At 43.9% G+C, this 19,155-nt stretch overlaps 1 protein-coding gene across 7 annotated transcripts in view; it reads left to right on the top strand.

The window, feature by feature from the left end:
• Positions 1 to 19,155, top strand: part of AGAP1 (ArfGAP with GTPase domain, ankyrin repeat and PH domain 1) — a 319,294-nt gene that overhangs the window by 273,243 nt on the left and 26,896 nt on the right. For 5 of the 7 annotated variants that reach the window (XM_083400967.1, XM_083400965.1, XM_083400966.1 and 2 more), the window contains one exon: positions 1,304 to 1,526. In XM_083400967.1, coding sequence (XP_083257093.1) covers positions 1,304 to 1,526 — 223 coding nt within the window. Of the gene's footprint in view, positions 1 to 1,303; positions 1,821 to 2,100; positions 4,017 to 19,155 lie in introns of those variants that run through there. The other 2 variants (XR_014502416.1, XR_014502417.1) reach the window with 1 other exon arrangement.

Raw genomic sequence — 19,155 nt, 5'->3', positions numbered from 1 at the left:
TGGGAAAGGCTTGACCCTAATTTCCTTTTGAGTGTGGGCAGGCTTTGTAGGAATGGATTTAGACACTAGGAGAGGATATATTGTTTAGTTATTATCCTTCCTTGCTCGTGTTTATGAGATCAGCAGAGTACCATCCTTTGCAGCTTAAACTTGGAAGCCAGTTGTTAAGAATTCTATCACATGACTGTTACAGTCCACTTTGGATACAAGCTTCAATTTAAATAAGTCTCCTATCCAAGTGTGGTGTGAGTGTTTACTAGCAAGAGCATGAGTCAATTCCAAATTTTCAAGGATCATAGATTCGCAAAGGGGATCCAAGGATCATCTAGTCCAACCCCCTGCCATGCAGAAATATCAGCTAAAGCATCCATGACAGATCTGCTTAATAACCTCCAAGGAAGGAGAGTCTACCTTCCTACCGTATCACCCTTCTTGATGTGGACCATCTGGCTATCTGAAATACTACTCAGAATTATAAGCACTGCTAATTGTGCTTTTCCCATGCCTCAACTGGTGTTGGTAGGCATTGCATTTTCAATGCAATCCAAGATTTCTCTAAAATCAAAAGCAGCACATATTTCCTTGAAATTTCATAAATCAGAATGGTTGCTTTTTAGCTGTTGTATGGAATGCCTTGTTCATCTTTTCTCATCATACTAGCATGTGTTAAATATGAAATAATGAATCTGCAAATGATGACGGTGATTATTAGGAGAGTAGCTGCATTTAGTAGTACATGGTAGTACAGATGTGAGGAACCTTTGGTTCGCCAGATGTCACTGGACCACAGTGGCCCTGGCCATGCTTGTAGGGGCTGATGGAAGTTGTAATTCAGATTCTTAGGGGCCAAAGTCTCCCTACACCTGTTTTAGGCGGGCTTGGTTTTTATCTTGGACTTTTAGAGCTGCTCTTTGATTGCTGTCTCTTTGTCCTGAGTTGTATAATCATCTTATTTCCTGTCATCTTCTCCATTTTGCCACCATATTTACCCCATGATAGCTAAATAGGTTGCACTTGTACCTTCATGTAAAATCTTTAAATTACTTGCTTCTAACCTGTACCATGCTTGTGTTGGTAGAAAAACATTTGCTATAATAATTCTCAAGATTTTATTCCCCAAGAACCATGAGCTAAAAGTTCCTTTAATTGGCTAAGAATTAGATATGGGGTCCAGACTCATCAGCATCACTCAGGGGTTCGGTTAAAGCTTCAAATAAGAGTTGATTACTGGTAACCTTGCCATAGGTGGGAAAAGCTCTTAGAATGTATATTCATTGTGTTGCTTTGTTTTCTTTTCCTATAGATCCTGACTGGGCAAGCTTAAATCTGGGAGCACTCATGTGTATTGAATGCTCAGGGATACACCGAAACCTTGGCACACACGTGTCGCGTGTGCGCTCACTGGACTTGGATGATTGGCCTATTGAACTCATCAAAGTAATGTCCTCCATTGGGAACGAGTTAGCCAATAGCGTGTGGGAAGGAAATACCCAGGGACGTGCAAAACCCTCTCCAGACTCCTCAAGGTAAGCTGCTTCAGTATGCGTGCAGGCGTTAAAAAAGTATGTGAAAGATATCTAACCCAATGTTTATCTTTTAAAAGTACTTCTGCGCTGCTCTCGTTGGCTGCAGTCTTAAATGGGAGCTAATGCCTAAAGAGCACTGGATCTGTATATGATCGTTCCTTCTCCAGGAAGCTCAGAGTGGTGTAACTAGTTAACTAGTCCTGCCAGGGAGAGATTCTAGCTATCTAGTGTTTACCCTGAAGGATGCAAGCGAGGTCGTCCTTTGCCTGTGTTTGTGTGTGCTTACTATATACCGTATTTTTCGCTCTATAAGACGCACCAGACCACAAGACGCAATTAGTTTTTGGAGGAGGAAAACAAGAAAAAAAATATTCTGAATCTCAGAAGCCAGAACAGCAAGAGGGATCGCTGTGCAGTGAAAGCAGCAATCCCGTTTGCTGTTCTGGCTTCTGGGATAGTTGCGCAGCCTGCATTCGCTCCATAAGACGCACACACATTTCCCCTTTTTAGGAGGGAAAAGTGAGTCTTATAGAGCAAAAAATACAGTACATTGTTGTAATTTTTAAAAGAACAGACTGCAATTCACTACTGTATACATTAAGTGAATCACTGTTGTTGGGAGCAATACTTGCCTACCCCCAGACTGGTGCTTGTAAGCAGATTTGGGGTTGCGATATCAGAGTTCTTTCTCCAGATAAACATTGTAATTCACAAATACCCTAAGTATAGTCAGCAAAGCATAAGGAAGGCGACCTGTAAGTACAACACTACCCCCCCCCCCATTCACCATTTGTACAGGTCTCTTTGATGGTGTCATCTGAACAGACTGTTTAAGAGCCAATTTCATATTTTTCTAATATTTCCATTAATTACATTGATTTTATGCAAATAAATAAACAAGGAAGGCTGTTTTCATTGCTGCCTTTAAAGATAACACTGGTTGTTGTGGCTAATAGTAATAATAGAATACAATTCTAGATGAATATATAAGAGTTTTAAGTTTCTGTGAATCATTAATTACTGCCTTTATTTGAAGAATACTGGCTCAGGAAACATAATACAACATAATACTTTAAGTAATAAAAAAGCTGTCTTCATAAGTGTATTTCAGCCTCTTTCACCCCATTAGATTTTATTAAAGTTTGAAAGAAAATATATAAAGGTTAATATTAAGTTGGAAAGAAAATACACAAAGGTTAATATTAAATATCCAATATATTTTTTATCAAAGATAAATAAACAAATCTAAATAAAAACCCAAACCCAAAGGGGAACAAGAAAAGAAAAGAGAGAATTCAGACTCATTTTTATTGCCCATTACCTTTCAGGCAACAAACACTGTAGGAGAACTTCAAATACCTGAGTGCTTTCTTCCTAAATAGGAGTATGGGGGTGTTAAATGTTCTTTCTTTGGTTTCTGCTCCATAACTTTGTAAAAATAAAAACCCTGGTGTGTCTTTTGCTATTACAGAACAAATATAGCTATTTGTATCATAATGTCAACAGTGCCATTACATTAATCTGTAAATATAAAGAATGAATTCTGGTGCCATCTTTGATTCATTATTTCATTACTATATATGCAGACATTTGTATAGACATAAATAGTAAAAAAAGTTTATACTGAAGTTAAGCTAAAATGGTAAAAAAGTTGATACTGAAGTTAAGCTAAAATCCAGAGAAAGTTTGATCTGCCCATAACCCATTGAAACTATATATGCTTACCTGTCCTCATAAATCTCAGTTGCCGGTATTTCAATGAGACAAATCATATCTGGATTTCATACTTCTTGCTACTAATTTGCAGCATAGGTTCATGAAGTAATTTTGTTATCTGACAATGTACATCCTTCTTATACAAAACAGACAATTAAAGGTTGTGCATTATAACTTTCCATTTGAGGAATATTTAGTTTTCTACTAGTTTGTAATACACCTGCCCTCTTGTTTTCTCCTTTTTCAAACAAAAAAAGTACCATGTTGCATAAATGTATGATGTTTGCTTTAATATTGTTGTTTCAAACACAAGGTGTCAGCAAAACCATAAAGTATTTCTTGCCTGTTTTGCATCCTTATGATTGCCTCTGGGCACTGGTAGCCAGAAAGGGCATACTTTTTTAATGTACCAAAAATTATTACTTTTTTTAAAAGTAGTTGAATGATTTCCAGCATTATGTCTATCTAAACTGAAGTTTACAGACTGTAGTTAATCCATAGGTAGAGTTCTATGTCAAATGATTAATTTTCTTAATTGCTAGAAGCTGAGTTAAGGAAGCCAAACAGCTCTCCCAAGCCAGTAACCTTCCACATCACTCTTGCAGATTGGTTGTGATAAATAAATGATTTTGTAGTAGCATTAGTATGTGTAGGATACTAATAAGCACCAGGGACATATGAAGAACTGTCCTACCATTTCATGCATATAGCCACCTTGCAGAAAAGTGGCATCACATACATTTACATATGTAATTTTTGCCAAAAAAAAATAAATCTAAATGGGTTCACATATTGATTTGCATGTTGGTTGATACCCTAAGTTTTCATCACCTCCCAAATAAGTGTTAGCCAGCTTGCAGTTTCAGAGCGGACTCTTATCTCCAATGAGCAAACTACTGTGCCTTCGTCCCATTCTTACACTGATTGAACCACACAACACAAATCACTCTTCTTGCCTAGCCTTCTTTGTTCATGGGACCATGATAACGGTTTAGAAACCAGGTGTTCTGTTCAAAATACATCCATAGCTGTAAATTGGAGAAGTTTGCATCAAGACACTGTAATTAACATATATTTGTTGCATTCCTAAATACACTAAATTTCATGCCCCCCACATCCAAATTTTGGCCAAAATTAGTACAGGTAAAAATAGGCCAAATCTGTTACATTCAGTTTCTGTATACTGTAGTCATGGCAACTGCCTTTCATGTACTGATACTCTTTCAGATAGATTACTCCTAACCCACCCAAACTCTGTTATATGGTAGTGCACTTTTTTACGCATGGGCCATAGATATTTGGGGAGGAGCAGAGGAATGCTCTGACTGCCACCAGCATGCACACTGCTAGCCCTCCCCCCAAGGTTACACTCTGGTTCTGTCCAGCCCACGCACCTGGTCTCAATCTGAGCGGCTTCAGAGACTTATATAATTAAGTGAAATTTTGTACCCTCAGTAGAGTAGAGAAGACTTTGTAACCTAAAGCATTGTGCCCATATCCTAAGCCTAAGTATGACTGAAATAAATTCATCCTCTTACCTTGTTTGCCCTGCTTACACTTACCGTATTTTTCGTCCCATAGGACGCACCGGCCCATAGGACGCACCTAGGTTTTTTGGGGGGGGGGAAATAAAGGGGGGGAAATTCCCTTTATTTTCCCCCCAAAACCAGATCAGGGAATCCAAACCAGGTCGGGGAACAGCAGGATGGCGGCGCTGCGCCTCCCCACTGTCCCCCGAGCTTGTGGGGCTGCCCGAAGCGCGGGGTGCTCTACTTCAGCGCGCCCCGCGCAGCAGGCTGCTATCCGCAGCCTAGGGAACCCTGCGGGAACTCCCGCAGGACTGCCTAGGCTGCGGATGTCTTCCTGAAGCACCGGGTGCTCTGCTTTCAGCGCACCCCGCGCTCCAGGAAGCAGGCTGCTATTCGCAGCCTAGAGAGGCCTGCGGGACCTCCCGTGGGGCTCCCTCGGCTGCAGATATCTGCCCGGCGGCGAGGCGCTCTGCTTCAGGGTGCCCCGGGCAGCAGGCTGCTATCCGCAGCCTAGGGAGCCCTGCGGGAACTCCCACGGGCTCCCCAGGCTTGCTGATAGCTTGCTGAAGCCTGGAGAGCGAGAGGGGTTGGTGCACACCGACCCCTCTCGCTCTCCAAGCTTCAGCAAAAGCCTGCATTCGCCCCATAGGACGCACCCAGATTTCCCCTTCATTTTTGGAGGGGGAAAAGTGCGTCCTATAGGGCGAAAAATATGGTACCTCTTGCTCCTGTACTGAATTTGGGGTTGTAAGCGTCTTTGTGCAGAATTTCATAAAGAGCAATGTACATTGATAGTGCTATGTAAATAATACCAATAAGAAAAAAAAGTATTTTGATTCTCCACCATTTAATACTATCAAATAGGGTAAATTTCAAGTCTTAGTATAGGAAATACTTCCACTCTTGTAATTTTTAAATTACTATGAAAATTCAAATATTTCAGGCAATCTCAACATTAACATCATACCTAACTTTAAAATCTGGCAGTTAGAAACAGATCATTCTTCATAACCAGGAGTGCAGTGGAAGCTGCAATGAACTTTAAGCAGAGGTTTCATATGATTCGGAGGAAAATCTTGGTGAGCAGCTACAGCTTGCAAGTTAACATTTGTGGTCTGTGATTTGTGTGACTATACCAAGCACAAAAAAAGTTTATAAAGTTGCAGAGCAGGAGGGGAGCTTTTGAAACTACTGTAGAAACAAGACCAGCTGGCTTCTGATTGTTTTCAGTGGACCACTGATTAGGTCAGCTTTAAAAAGCTTGTAATTGGCTCCAGCAATTACCAAACAACCCTGAGAACCGCTTCTCAAACTTCTGGAGCAGTGTGACAAATTGAAGCTGACTGCTGCAGGAGGAATATCGACTTCCTATTTCTAAACAGGGGATCATTAGTCAAGAAAAGCATCTTTTAATTACTCCCAGGAAAGGGAGAAAAAGGGGAAATCTTTTGGTATGGATTGTGCAACAGCTGACATTTTTTCCCAGTGTATTCAATATTAAATTTGATGTCTTGGGGGCATCTGTCCTTAAACCCTCCCTTCGTAATGTGGGTCAAATTAGATTTGATCAATGCTATAATTAAATGAATTGGGGTTCAAATCAAGACTTTCCCTCCATCCAGTTGCTATTGATACCATTTAAGCAGGCACCTAAAGCATTGATTTTGACTGGTGTGACAGTGAAATGGCAGTGGTGTCTGAACAGCCACACAGGGACAGAATTCTGCTTGATAAAAGAAAGTATCTCTTTTGAATAACATAAAAAGACTGTCCATCTTTAAAACGGGAATTAATAAAATGTTTGCCTGTATCTTGATGCTGATCTGGAACTACCTCATTAGTTATTTTTCCTCAGTGTTCATCATAGGATATGCTTTGTGTGTACAAATGTGCTGCCAACACACGGGCTCTGTCCAGATTGCGGGATGTCCTACAAGTCACAGCAGTACAGGAATGTGATCTAAGTTGGGTTCCTCTTGTGGAACACTCAGGCTTCAGCAGACTTATACGCATATCTAGAGGTTGCCCAAAAAAGAACCGGTAGCAAATCATGTCAATATCGTGATAGGAAATTGAAGAGCTCCATGTCTTATCTTTCCTCTTTTTTTGTTCTATATGTTGCCATTTTTTGTAAATTGCAACATAACTTTGTGGTCTCTAGTGATAAGTTTATAACTAGAGGTTTATTATAAGTATGTCAACAATTTGGGAGTTTTGTACTGAGTTATTTTTGTACTGAGTGGTAAGGGAAATGAGAACTCTGGTATCAGCCCATTAAAGACTCAGTGACCACAGAATACTGGCTGGGGTAGAAGCAGAACAGAGTGGCTGGACAAAGGTGGGCGTGGGTGTGTAGAAAGAAGAATTTCAGTGTCCAGGTAGGTTACTTCCTAGTTCGTACTTAAATTGATTGATTGATTTATTGAAAATAGCTTCTATTTGTATGCTGCCTTTCCACAGTTAAAACCATGCAGAAGGTGACTTACAGCATATTTTAAAAAATATGTAACTACAAACATAACCAAAGTAGTCAAACAATAAACAAAACATCAAAATGTGTGCAACCAGATCGAACAATTTCTACGTCAATCGTAAGATCCAAAATGAAGATACAGAAAATTGACATCAGCAACAGCCAACCCCCCCCCCCGCCCCACATGAACAGAAGTGGTTGTCATCCATTCATGAAGAAAGTCAAGGTTTTCATGTAGCTGAGCCTGAACACAAGTCAGTCCACACACCCCTCAAAAAGCAAAAAGAGGGAAAACACAAATGTAGCCCAATAAAGACTGAACATGCTCAGTGGACCCAGAATATTTGTTTATTTTTATTTATTCATAAAACTATATTGTCTTGCTTTTTCAGGCATTGGGCACTCAAGATGGCTCATACTGTCATAAAAACACAGTGTAACCAGCAATTTAAGCTATAAAAAGACAACAGCATTAAACATTAGTAAAGAACAACTTACACAGTTAAAGTCAGTCAGATAAATAACATTAATATTGCACCTTACAAATTACCCATTCATTTGTAGTTTCCTGAATTAGTGTCCTCAGCAAATTATCCTTATTCAAGCGAAAGTGGTCCTGGGAAAGGTGGGTTTTTTAAACCCCCTTTGAAGTCTGCAGCGTCAAAACTGCAAGGTTGACTCCCTGCAGGTTTGGGAGGAAGTGACACAGTCTGTGAAGCACCATGGGAAGCCCCTGTCTCTCATGCTCACCAACTTCAGCAGCAGGTGGGCATCATTTTCGAAGTCAGTCCCACAAAGAGCATATGGAAGGAGCCTAATCTGAGAGTGACTAATGCATGAATTACTGAGGCATAGTCTTGTGATAGTCCTAACTGGCCTATCAGCCTAAATTGATGAAGGATCCTCATCTCCACAGACAGTGCTGAGCCCAGGAGAATCCCCTATCTATCAGCTTTGTTTTCCATCTAGAACCAGTTGTACCCCTCCATCTCAGTCAGCTGACTTCCCCAGTCACAGCACTTCCATCCACTCCAAAACTGTCTCCACAGTCTCCCTGGAATTTTTCAGATGAAAATAAGTGATAGAGCTGGGTGTCGCCCATATATTGATGACCCCTTGGTCCAAACATTCACTTGACAGTTATTTGCAACACTTTGCATTTCAAGTTGAAAGCTAAAGTTTGCACTGCAGCTAGCTGAAGGTCTTTTATTAATGCTTAATGTGTCCTCCAAGGTAAGTTGGTTCTCCAAACATCTGCAAGTGTCAGCTGATTCTGAAAATAATTGGTATTATGCTAAGTGTGTCTGTTTGGGGGGTTTTTTTGGGGGGGGGTTCTGTATGTCTCTTTATATATGGGTCAGTACAACTGTGTCCATGGGATGTGCCTGTGGGGGCCATCACATTGAGCTCCTACACTTCAAAATTAGCCACTATACCACTGGCTGGCTGCTGAATTCTTGTGCTGATGTGAGTGGCAGGGCTGTAAATATAGGTACAGTGGTACCTCGCAAGACGAATGCCTCGCAAGACGAAAAACTCACAAGACGAAAGAGTTTTTTGAGTTGCTTCGCAAGACAAATTTCCCTATGGGCTTGCTTCGCAAGACGAAAACGTCTTGCACCTTTTTCTTAAAACCGTCAATGCATTCCTATGGGAAACCGTCAATGCATTTCCTATGGGAAACCGTGCTTCGCAAGATGAAAAATTCACAAGACGAAAAAACTCGCAGAATGAATTAATTTCGTCTTGCGAGGCACCACTGTAGCAAAGTACTGATTCCCAGCCAGGCTCAGGCTGTGATAGCCAAGTGGACAGCCAGGGCTCAGGCAAGGAAAGACCATAGCTGGCAGGTTGACCACAGAAGCAAACATTAAATGCATCTGTCTCCATTCTGCTCTGAGTACCTGAAGCACAACAACCACTATGCTGAACAAGGCTGGGGCTGACTGGCAGGCAACTGTCATTACAGCAAGACTGACTGTTGCCCTGCCCATTCCAAGAGCCAGGCTAGGCAGATACTTGCTAGGTGGTTGGGAAGATGATTCCACACCGCAATAAGGCCGTATATGATGCTGATTGTCGTTCGTGGCAATGCCAGCCAAGGGGCCGGATGCTCTGCATCCTCCTGTCTGTCCAACAGAAACTTGGGGGTTTTGCTGAGCAACAGTGCCCCACCCCACAAAATTCTGAGCTACTAATGCCAGGCTGGTCTGGAATGGAAGTTATAGCTACTCCTATTGAGAATCGTGCCAAGGGATGGCCTATCAAAACTGCTTGTAGCTCAGATGTAAACAACTGCATTGCAACCTTTCTTTGCCTTATTAAATCTGATCATACAATGATGGTGTAGTCATATCAGTGTTGAATTTCTGATATAAGGATGTAAGTACCATTACAGATAGAGCCTCTGGGAACATCAGTACCTGTATATTCACTGTTGTCAGGCTTTATTATTTCTTACCATCTCTTTTCCTGGTGAGGTCAGTGTTATGCCCCTTTTGAATGTGCTTCCATGCTTGACACCTTTCGGGGGGGGGGGGGGGCTTTAAAAAAAGACTTTATTGTGATGGGCTGACCAGAACCCATCTGCAGTTGGGTGGCATCTGCTCCCCACATGTCACTTCCCTCATTAACAAGCAATTGAATTAATTAAATGCTACTCAGAACACGCATAACAAGCTACCGGCAGTGTCCAAATTAGCACTGATAATCAAGGATGATTTCCTTTATTATCCTGCTAAGTGGTGTGCAGCTTCTGATCTCCCTGTCTGCCCTCATCTATTTACATACCCCCAGCTTCTGCCTTTTAGAAGCTGAGGTTATCTTACCTAGTTAATTTGCCACAATCACCAAGCATGGCGGATTGATATTCCTGCCTCTGCTGAAGCAACCCCCCCCCCCGGTCCTCTCCCCCTTTTCTCCTTCCCCATGCCTGGTCCTTTGTATCTCAAGCTCACTGATAAATTAAAAGCCACCCCTGTGGTCTCTCAAGTGAGTAATAGAGGCAGAAATTTCATTTTGCAACTGGCTGATTTAATGATCCAAAGGGTAATTAATGGCCTGATTATCTTAATGTTAAATATGTCCGGCAGCAATTACTGTGACCTCCCGCTTGTCAAGGTCCGGGCTGTGCTCTTCTTTCAATTAAGTTCTCTGGGGTTTAATGGTATGAATAAACTCCTCTGATTCTATCATTCCGGACTCTGAGATATAAGCGAGCTAGAGGCTCGTTTGGAGTTTTAATCAGCCCGTCTTCTACTTGAGCGATCAGCGTTAACAATTATAACAAGGACAGTTTAACTTTCTTCCCGCCCACCCCCATGCACACCCCCATTCCCTTTATTTTATTTTTTAAGTGCTCTGAGGGAATTCTGCTGGCTGCAGCTACAGCTTTGCTAGACTCATCTCCCCATTTATAAATTATCATGTGAATGTTGCTGTTTTTCTATTTGACAGGCTAAATTAATTGGCAGGAGCAACCGAAAATGACAGTGCCACTAATTACAACTCAGAGTAAATTTTTGTCATGGTGGCACGCTTGTCAGTGGGCATGCCCCAGTCCTTGCTGTGGCCAGGGTTTGTTGACGCTTTCCATTTCAGTTTTCACATCTTATTGGGGAACATGATTGTATATGATAGCACTAACGGACCAAGATTTGCCTTCGGGTTTTCCAGGCATCCAATTTGTGTGCAAGAATGACATTTAGTGCCAATAAAGTTTAGGCAGCTGTGCTTCCACAGACCAAACAGCTGCTAGGGGACACACATTTTACATAGGATATTTTAGCAAGTTCTGTTGGTTAAGGAGACTTCTTAATTCTCTCAGAGTGTTGTAATTCACTCTTGCACATGACTGAGCTATCCTCATTAACTCATCTTTGAGTACATTACAGTTAATTGCTTATTAGTAAATATTAAGCTACATGCGTAAATCTGCAAATTGCAAAAAGCTCACTTCAAATATGATTGGCAAGTGCCATTATGATAACCAATCCATTGCTTTCCAGTAAACCAGAATCTTCTAGATACTGCATTTCACTTCAGGAATTATTTCAGGCATCCCAGTATGGAGTACTTTCACATGAAAGTTTTGCACCTTCTTGAGCATTCTTGTTGTTGTTGTTGTTTAGTCGTTTAGTCGTGTCCGACTCTGTCTTCCACTGCCTCCCGCAGTTAGGTCAAACAAACTGAGCATTCTTAGGTGACCTTAATTAAGCAATGTTTTTTTTTTAAAGCCTGCCACATATACTTCTACATACACAGGCAAGAATTACATGCCACAAAATGTGATGTTCACATATTTTGGACCCACGTGTGAAAGACATTCATCACCTGTTAAAGTAGTTGTTACAAGATTGACTGCTGTACCAGCCAAATTTACATTCGCTGAATATATTTCCATGCAAGTATAAAGGCCAAAGGTTTGGTTCCTGCTTCGAATTAGTATGTAAACATCAGCTTTCCTCACCTCAGCAGCACATCTCCCGGTTGTTCTTCCATCACAGTCTCCTCCAACTGGTCTATTTCTTATTCTCCCCCCCCCCTTAAGTCCTTCTTTGCTTTGCTTCTCTTTGGGTTCAGAAAAGCTAAGCAAATGGTAAGTTGGGAGGCTTCATTGCCATCAGCACTGTCACCATAAATTCCCTTAGTGCAGAGCAGAATCTCAGTAGGTATCTCAGAGGCATTGTGCTCTTAATTAATGGTATTTCTAGTCCCCGTGTTACAGACTGGGATGTTGAGTGGGTGGCAGATGGACCTTGGTGATAGGAATGTTGCAGCTGTGGTGCAGTTTGGTCTCTTTAAAAAAAAAAAGTACATGTTGATGCTGTGGAAGAGTAGTATATTCATCTGGCAAATCAGATTTTGCAGAAAGCCTTCTCTCTGTTTGGGGTTCTAAGATTTAAGTAACTGGGGTTATAATCTTGGGGTGCATTCTAGGAGCAGAGAGTAGTTTATCAAGCAGTAGCTGGGCATAGGATGTTGTGGAGGAGGGGGTAAAGTAGCAATCATCTATTGACTGAGACTTGGAAAAGCCTGGGGGGAAATAGAGACCTGCAGCGTTATTGCGATATTATTGGAGGATAAGGCCATCAGCAGTAGGATAAAGCTATCAGTGGCTACTTGCCATGATGGCAACGTTCTGTCTGTCTCCACTGTTTGAGACAGTTTTCCTCTGATTGCCAGTTGCTGGGATTCACAAGTAAGGAGAAGCTGTTGCACTTAGGTCCTGCTTCCTGGAAGCATCTGGCTGAATACTGTGAAATAATTACACTTTGGGTATAAATTACAATCACTGAGTATAAATTGCAAGTCCCTGAGCCAAAGCAGGGACTTGGAGTTGAGCATTTCACCATTGTATTTGTCCCCTGCATAATGACACATAAAACATATCCCATATATCAGGGGATTGGGGAAGAGAGAATGCCTTCCCATACACCTATATAGGGGGCTTCCTGTTTCCGATGCACCAGGAATGGAGTCTCCCCCATCACCACAGAAGACACAGATGGAGATAACCAGATAATGAATTAGGTGCATTCCTCTTTGGTGGAAAGAGGAACCAGGCTCCCATCCGCAGTTTGCCTGGCGGTCTGGCACTCGATTCCCCATGGAATGCGAGGGCAGGCAAAGGCACTGGGGGCATGGAGCACTCCAGCTGCCCTGACCCTCACCCAGTCCCATTCTTGGAAGGACAGGTCATCCTGCTAATTACCGTATTTTTTGCTCTATAAGACTCACTTTTCCCCCTCCTAAAAAGCAAGGGGAAATGTGTGTGTGTCTTATGGAGTGAATGCAGGCTGTACAGCTATCCCAGAAGCCAGAACAGCAAGAGGGATTGCTGCTTTCACTGCGCAGCGATCCCTCTTGCTGTTCTGGCTTCTAAGATTCAGAATATTTTTTTTCTTGTTTTCCTCCTCCAAAAACTAGGTGCATCTTGTGGTCTGGTACGTCTTATAGAGCGAAAAATACGGTAGATTCTAATTGGAGTAAACTACAGATGCTAGAGACGATGAGATAAGAAACTGTGAAAACAACCCATCTACAAGGATGTAAAAGGTTTGGATTGAGAGCGGATTTCATTTGGTGAAAGAGACAATGGGGGGGGAGCCCACCATTTGCTCATTTAAAGTTTTTCTCTACATTTTTGGATACTGCAACCCTACCCAGAATGCAAGTTCTATTTTTAAAAAAATCTGCACAAGTGAGGATGAAAGAAATTGGAATATAATATGGTATTTAGCAAAATTCGAACTGTGTGTGAGAGAGAAAGGAACTGAGAGGGAAGGGGGTGAGAAACACTATGCTTTGAAAATACAGAGCAAAATCTTCCCTAACCTCCATTATCCACAAATAAATGTGTTCGAAATAAGGACAAATGACCGTAAATCAGCGGCAGGGAGGAAAGGAGCCCACCAGCTGCAGGAATAGAAGTTTTTGGATTAGCTCTCTGCAGTCTGGATTTAGGCTGGAAAAATGGTGAAGACACACTCCAGACAGGGTTGAAACTAGCCTTTATTTCACCCAGGTCAAAGACCTAGTTTGGCACCTCCCATGCCTTTTTGTGTACATACACACAGAGAGAGAGAGAGACTTGGACCCTCAGTGGCGCCCCTCTGGAGGCTTAAACCAGGGCAAAAAACCCAGCTAACCCCACCTCCCGCCCAGCCTCTGGCCCCAGAATCTTGTCAAATTTTGGATGATACTCAGGATTCACTCACTGTTTGAAGGCTTGGCCAGTATCATTCTTTGATAACTTCCAGATTAGATTAGAGCACTATAACATGTTCTTTGTAGACCTGCCTTTGAAGACAGTTCAGAAACTTCCAACTAACGCAGAATAAGGTGCCCCTTATTATTATTATATTACCAGTTGTGGGACAGTTTTCACGTATCAACTGTTTTGCACTAGTTGCCGGTTAATTTCTGGACCCAATTCTAACTGCTTGTTTTGCCTTTGAAGCCTTTAAAGCCCTGAACAGTTTGGGTCCTGATGATCTCTGAGAACAAGACCACCCCCTCTGAGCACTTAGCATCTTCTGATATGTGGAGGCTAGATGAACCTCATTAGGAGTAGGACTTGCTTGGTTTTAGCCCTGATGCTCTAGTACTGCCTTTCAAGAAAAATCCACAACTTTCTCCCAGCTGTTTTTCAAAAACAGTTTTATTTTGTAATCTTTTATTTCAGATTTGTTGCTGTTGAAAATTGCTAGTTGAGTTCTTGATTGGCCAGTGCTGTATTCCATTGTGCTGCCAATATTTATTACTGTTGTTGTTGTTGCTGTTGAAAATTGTGTTTCCATTTTTAGCTGCTTGGTTTCACTTGTATTATTTTATTGATCTTTGAATTTGAGTGAGTGATAAAATATAAATATTTTAAATAAAATAGTCTGGGCTGTGGACTGGACCCTGGGGGGGGGGGTGGATCCAGGAGCATGTTTCTCCCATTTTCCCTGAGGAATGGAGAATGGGAGGTATCTGTTGCATCTCAGTACTGACAATAGTGCAAAGAAGGTTTCTCCTAGGCTTGTTGTGGTGTCAGAAGGCTGAGGACCTCCATCTGTTTATTCTGTCCTGTGCAAATATAATATACCACTAATAACTGCAGTCATAATGAAATATAAGTAATGAAATAATTCCGGTGCTGGTCAATCATGCTGTTCTGATCTGGTCACTTACGAGGTCACAGCAGTGTGAAACCCCAGAACCATAATAGAATTATAGATCTGTAAAGTTGGAAGGGACCTTCATAGTCCTCTAGTCCACCCACGCCATGCAGGAATCTCGGCTAAAGCATCCATGACAGGTGGCCATCCAACCTCTGCTGAAAAACCTCTACAGGGCTTGAATGGACCTGTGTAAACTTAGCTGACCAGTATAGCAAGCATTATGCTTTGAATATTTTCTGGCTTTATTGAAATCATTCCTCCACGGCAGGTTTAATTAAAGTCAGTGGAGGATTTTAAAACAGATGAACAGGAGCAGGAAAAAACATGCTTCTTAATTAGGATGCATAATTTCTTGCTAGCACCCAAAAGCACATTCAGTAAAGCACCAGATATCCTCTCCAAATCCCCTACTGGAAGCAATAAAGCTTTGTATATGTCAGGCTTGCCAGTTTATGATTTCTTGGGTTTTTGGAGGTTCAGTAAATTAGTCTGATTTTAAACTCTCTTTGGCCAGTGCCCCAATTGTTTGTTTCAGGTTGCAGGGAGATATTAAAGAGACATCCAGCACAGTTTTTGTTAAAGTGTCTGAGGAGCTAATTACAGGGGAAGAGAACAAAGGGTTGTGCTAAAAGGCAAATTGCTGAGTTGGAGATATTTTTCAGATAGTATAACGGAAAGCTGAAACATCACCAGGAATCACCCCTCTAACTTACAACAAAGGGGATCCTTTTCACAAAGTGACTTAGCCTCAGTTGTTTCCTAACAATTATTGTATAATGGTAGCAATGGGATCTGTAGGCATCCCACACATACCGTATTTTTCGCTCTATAGGACGCACTTTTTCCCCTCCAAAAATTAAGGGGAAATGTGTGTGCGTCCTATAGAGCTAATGCAGGCTGCGCCGCTAAGCTGAAAGGCAGAACAGGGAGACGGAGCGCTGCGGAGGGCTCCGTCTTGCTGTTCTAGCTTGCGGACGGATGGGCGCAAAGCCTCTCCAGGAAAGTGGGGTGTGTTCACCCCGCTCTCCTGCAGAGGCTAGCAAGGCTGTCCCCAAGCCAGAACAGCGAGACGGAGGGCTCCGTCTCGCTGTTCTGGCTTGGGGCGGCTGCGCGCAAAGCCTCTCCAGGAAAGCGGGGTGCGTTCACCCCGCTCTCCTGCAGAGGCTAGCAAGGCTGTCCCCAAGCCAGAACAGCGAGACGGAGGGCTCCGTCTCGCTGTTCTGGCTTGGGGCGGCTGGGCGCAAAGCCTCTCCAGGAAAGCGGGGTGCGTTCACCCCGCTCTCCTGCAGAGGCTAGCAAGGCTGTCCCCAAGCCAGAACAGCGAGACGGAGGGCTCCGTCTCGCTGTTCTGGCTTGAGGCGGCTGCGCGCAAAGCCTCTCCAGGAAAGCGGGGTGCGTTCACCCCGCTCTCCTGCAGAGGCTAGCAAGGCTGTCCCCAAGCCAGAACAGCGAGACGGAGGGCTCCGTCTCGCTGTTCTGGCTTGGGGCGGCTGGGCGCAAAGCCTCTCCAGGAAAGCGGGGTGCGTTCACCCCGCTCTCCTGCAGAGGCTAGCGAGGCTGTCCCCAAGCCAGAACAGCGAGACGGAGGGCTCCGTCTCGCTGTTCTGGCTTGGGGCGGCTGGGCGCAAAGCCTCTCCAGGAAAGCGGGGTGCGTTCACCCCGCTCTCCTGCAGAGGCTAGCGAGGCTGTCCCCAAGCCAGAACAGCGAGACGGAGGGCTCCGTCTCGCTGTTCTGGCTTGGGGCGGCTGGGCGCAAAGCCTCTCCAGGAAAGCGGGGTGCGTTCACCCCGCTCTCCTGCAGAGGCTAGCGAGGCTGTCCCCAAGCCAGAACAGCGAGACGGAGGGCTCCGTCTCACTGTTCTGGCTTGGGGCGGCTGGGCGCAAAGCCTCTCCAGGAAAGAGGGGTGCGTTCACCCCGCTCTCCTGCAGAGGCTAGCGAGGCTGTCCCCAAGCCAGAACAGCGAGACGGAGGGCTCCGTCTCGCTGTTCTGGCTTGGGGCGGCTGCGCGCAAAGCCTCTCCAGGAAAACGGGGTGCGTTCACCCCGCTCTCCTGCAGAGGCTAGCGAGGCTGTCCCCAAGCCAGAACAGCTAGACGGAGGGCTCCGTCTCGCTGTTCTGGCTTGGGGCGGCTGGGCGCAAAGCCTCTCCAGGAAAGCGGGGTGCGTTCACCCCGCTCTCCTGCAGAGGCTAGCGAGGCTGTCCCCAAGCCAGAACAGCGAGACGGAGGGCTCCGTCTCGCTGTTCTGGCTTGGGGCGGCTGGGCGCAAAGCCTCTCCAGGAAAGCGGGGTGCGTTCACCCCGCTCTCCTGCAGAGGCTAGCGAGGCTGTCCCCAAGCCAGAACAGCGAGATGGAGGGCTCCGTCTCGCTGTTCTGGCTTGGGGACGGCTGCGCGCAAAGCCTCTCCAGGAAAGCGGGGTGCGTTCACCCCGCTCTCCTGCAGAGGCTAGCGAGGCTGTCCCCAAGCCAGAACAGCGAGACGGAGGGCAGAACAGCGAGACGGAACAGCTCCATAGGCTCCGGTGAATGCACCTTGAACACACCTTGTTTTACAGGGGGAGAACAAGGAAAAAATATTTTTTCCCTGTTCTCCCCCTCCTATAGTCCGGTGCGTCCTATGGTCCGGTGCGTCCAATAGAGCGAAAAATACGGTATGTTTGTTCCAAGCTAGTATTTGATTTTGAATCCATGCACCTTTCCCACTTCCTCATGTACTTCATAAGTTTTCAAAAACATAAAGGACCACTGACAATCACTACAATTTGTAATACAGTGGTACCTCGGGTTAAGTACTTAATTCGTTCCGGAGGTCCGTTCTTAACCTGAAACTGTTCTTAACCTGAAGCACCACCTGAAGCTAATGGGGCCTCCTGCTGCCGCCGGAGCATGATTTCTGTTCTCATCCTGAAGCAAAGTTCTTAACCCGAGATACTATTTCTGGATTAGCGGAGTCTGTAACCTGAGCCTCTGTAACCTGAAGCGTATGTAACCCGAGGTACCACTGTAGTGAGTTCCAGAACCTAATTATGTACCATGTGAAGTACTTTCTTTCATAGGATGATAATGCATTCTGGTGTTATGAGATCAGGATAGAAAACTTCTCTCTACCACTCTAAACATTAATAATTTTATAAATCGCTATTGCAACTCTCACATATAAATTACAAAGTCATTTGTTCTGTTCCACATAGAATTCATTGCTCCTCCCTCATTCGCACACACAAACACACTTTCCATTGCTCTGTCACATTCTTCACCCCCAAGTTATTACTTCTGCCAGTTTATTCCTTTTTCTCTCTCTTCCCCCAAATTATTCTCCCCCCTCCCATCTCCACTTCACATTAATCTGCACTTTTTCCTATATGTCTCCCAGCCACCCATTCGTTTTCTTCTTCTCCTCTACCACCAGTGCAACCATTTCAATGACATGAAATACATTTTCTTAGTGTTCTGCCTAAGAAGAAATATATTTTATCAAAGTGATGATCTGTTCAAACATTCCAGGCAGCGTCCAATCAGCTCACCATGTGAATTCTGACCCTCTGCTCTTCCCTCTGACTGCCCCTCCCGCAGGGGTAGAAATCCTGTTTCAGGCCACGGACCACATTACCTCACTGGAAACCTACTGGGGGTCATATGGAGCAATAGGTGCACCTCTTAACATTGTACAGTACACAAAACTCAGGTGTGTCTATGCATACACACATAGCTTTGCATCCTCATCTAGGCAAACAAGAGGCATTACCGCAGTTCAAAGACCCATTCAGAACAAGAAAAAGCACTGAGGAGGGCCCACAGCAGAGCCAGTGAGAGGTGTGGCCTGGCCTGAAGGGCCAGAGGTTCCCCAGCCTGGCTTAAACAGCTACTGGAAACCTTCCCAGATAACTTAGGTTAAAGAGCCCTAAATAAGCTGCAGGCTAAAAATAATAATAGGGGTGACTATTTTGCCAGAGTGCACCATACTCAGTTTTATGACAATGGGCAATTCAAACCCCAGGCGCACCAGGTGTACAGCAAGAAAACCCATGCATGTGCAGTTGTGCAAACTTGCATACATACCCAGATTCAGATAAGTTTAAACAACCAGCAGTCTCTCCGTGGAATAAGGTGGCTGAATTCATACTCACATCTGATCTGGGCAATGAAATTCTGAAATTGCATTTCTGAAATTATACTATAACCTACATTGTGAGAGGCACCATATTTCCCCCTTTACAGTTTTTTCTCCCAAACATAATTCTGAAC

The sequence above is a fragment of the Podarcis tiliguerta genome (genome assembly GCF_965153285.1).
Source record: "Podarcis tiliguerta genome assembly, chromosome: 1".
Taxonomy (NCBI): Eukaryota; Metazoa; Chordata; class Lepidosauria; order Squamata; family Lacertidae; genus Podarcis; species Podarcis tiliguerta.
The sequence above is the reverse complement of the archived record's forward strand: the minus strand, read 5'-3'. Positions and strand labels throughout refer to the sequence as shown.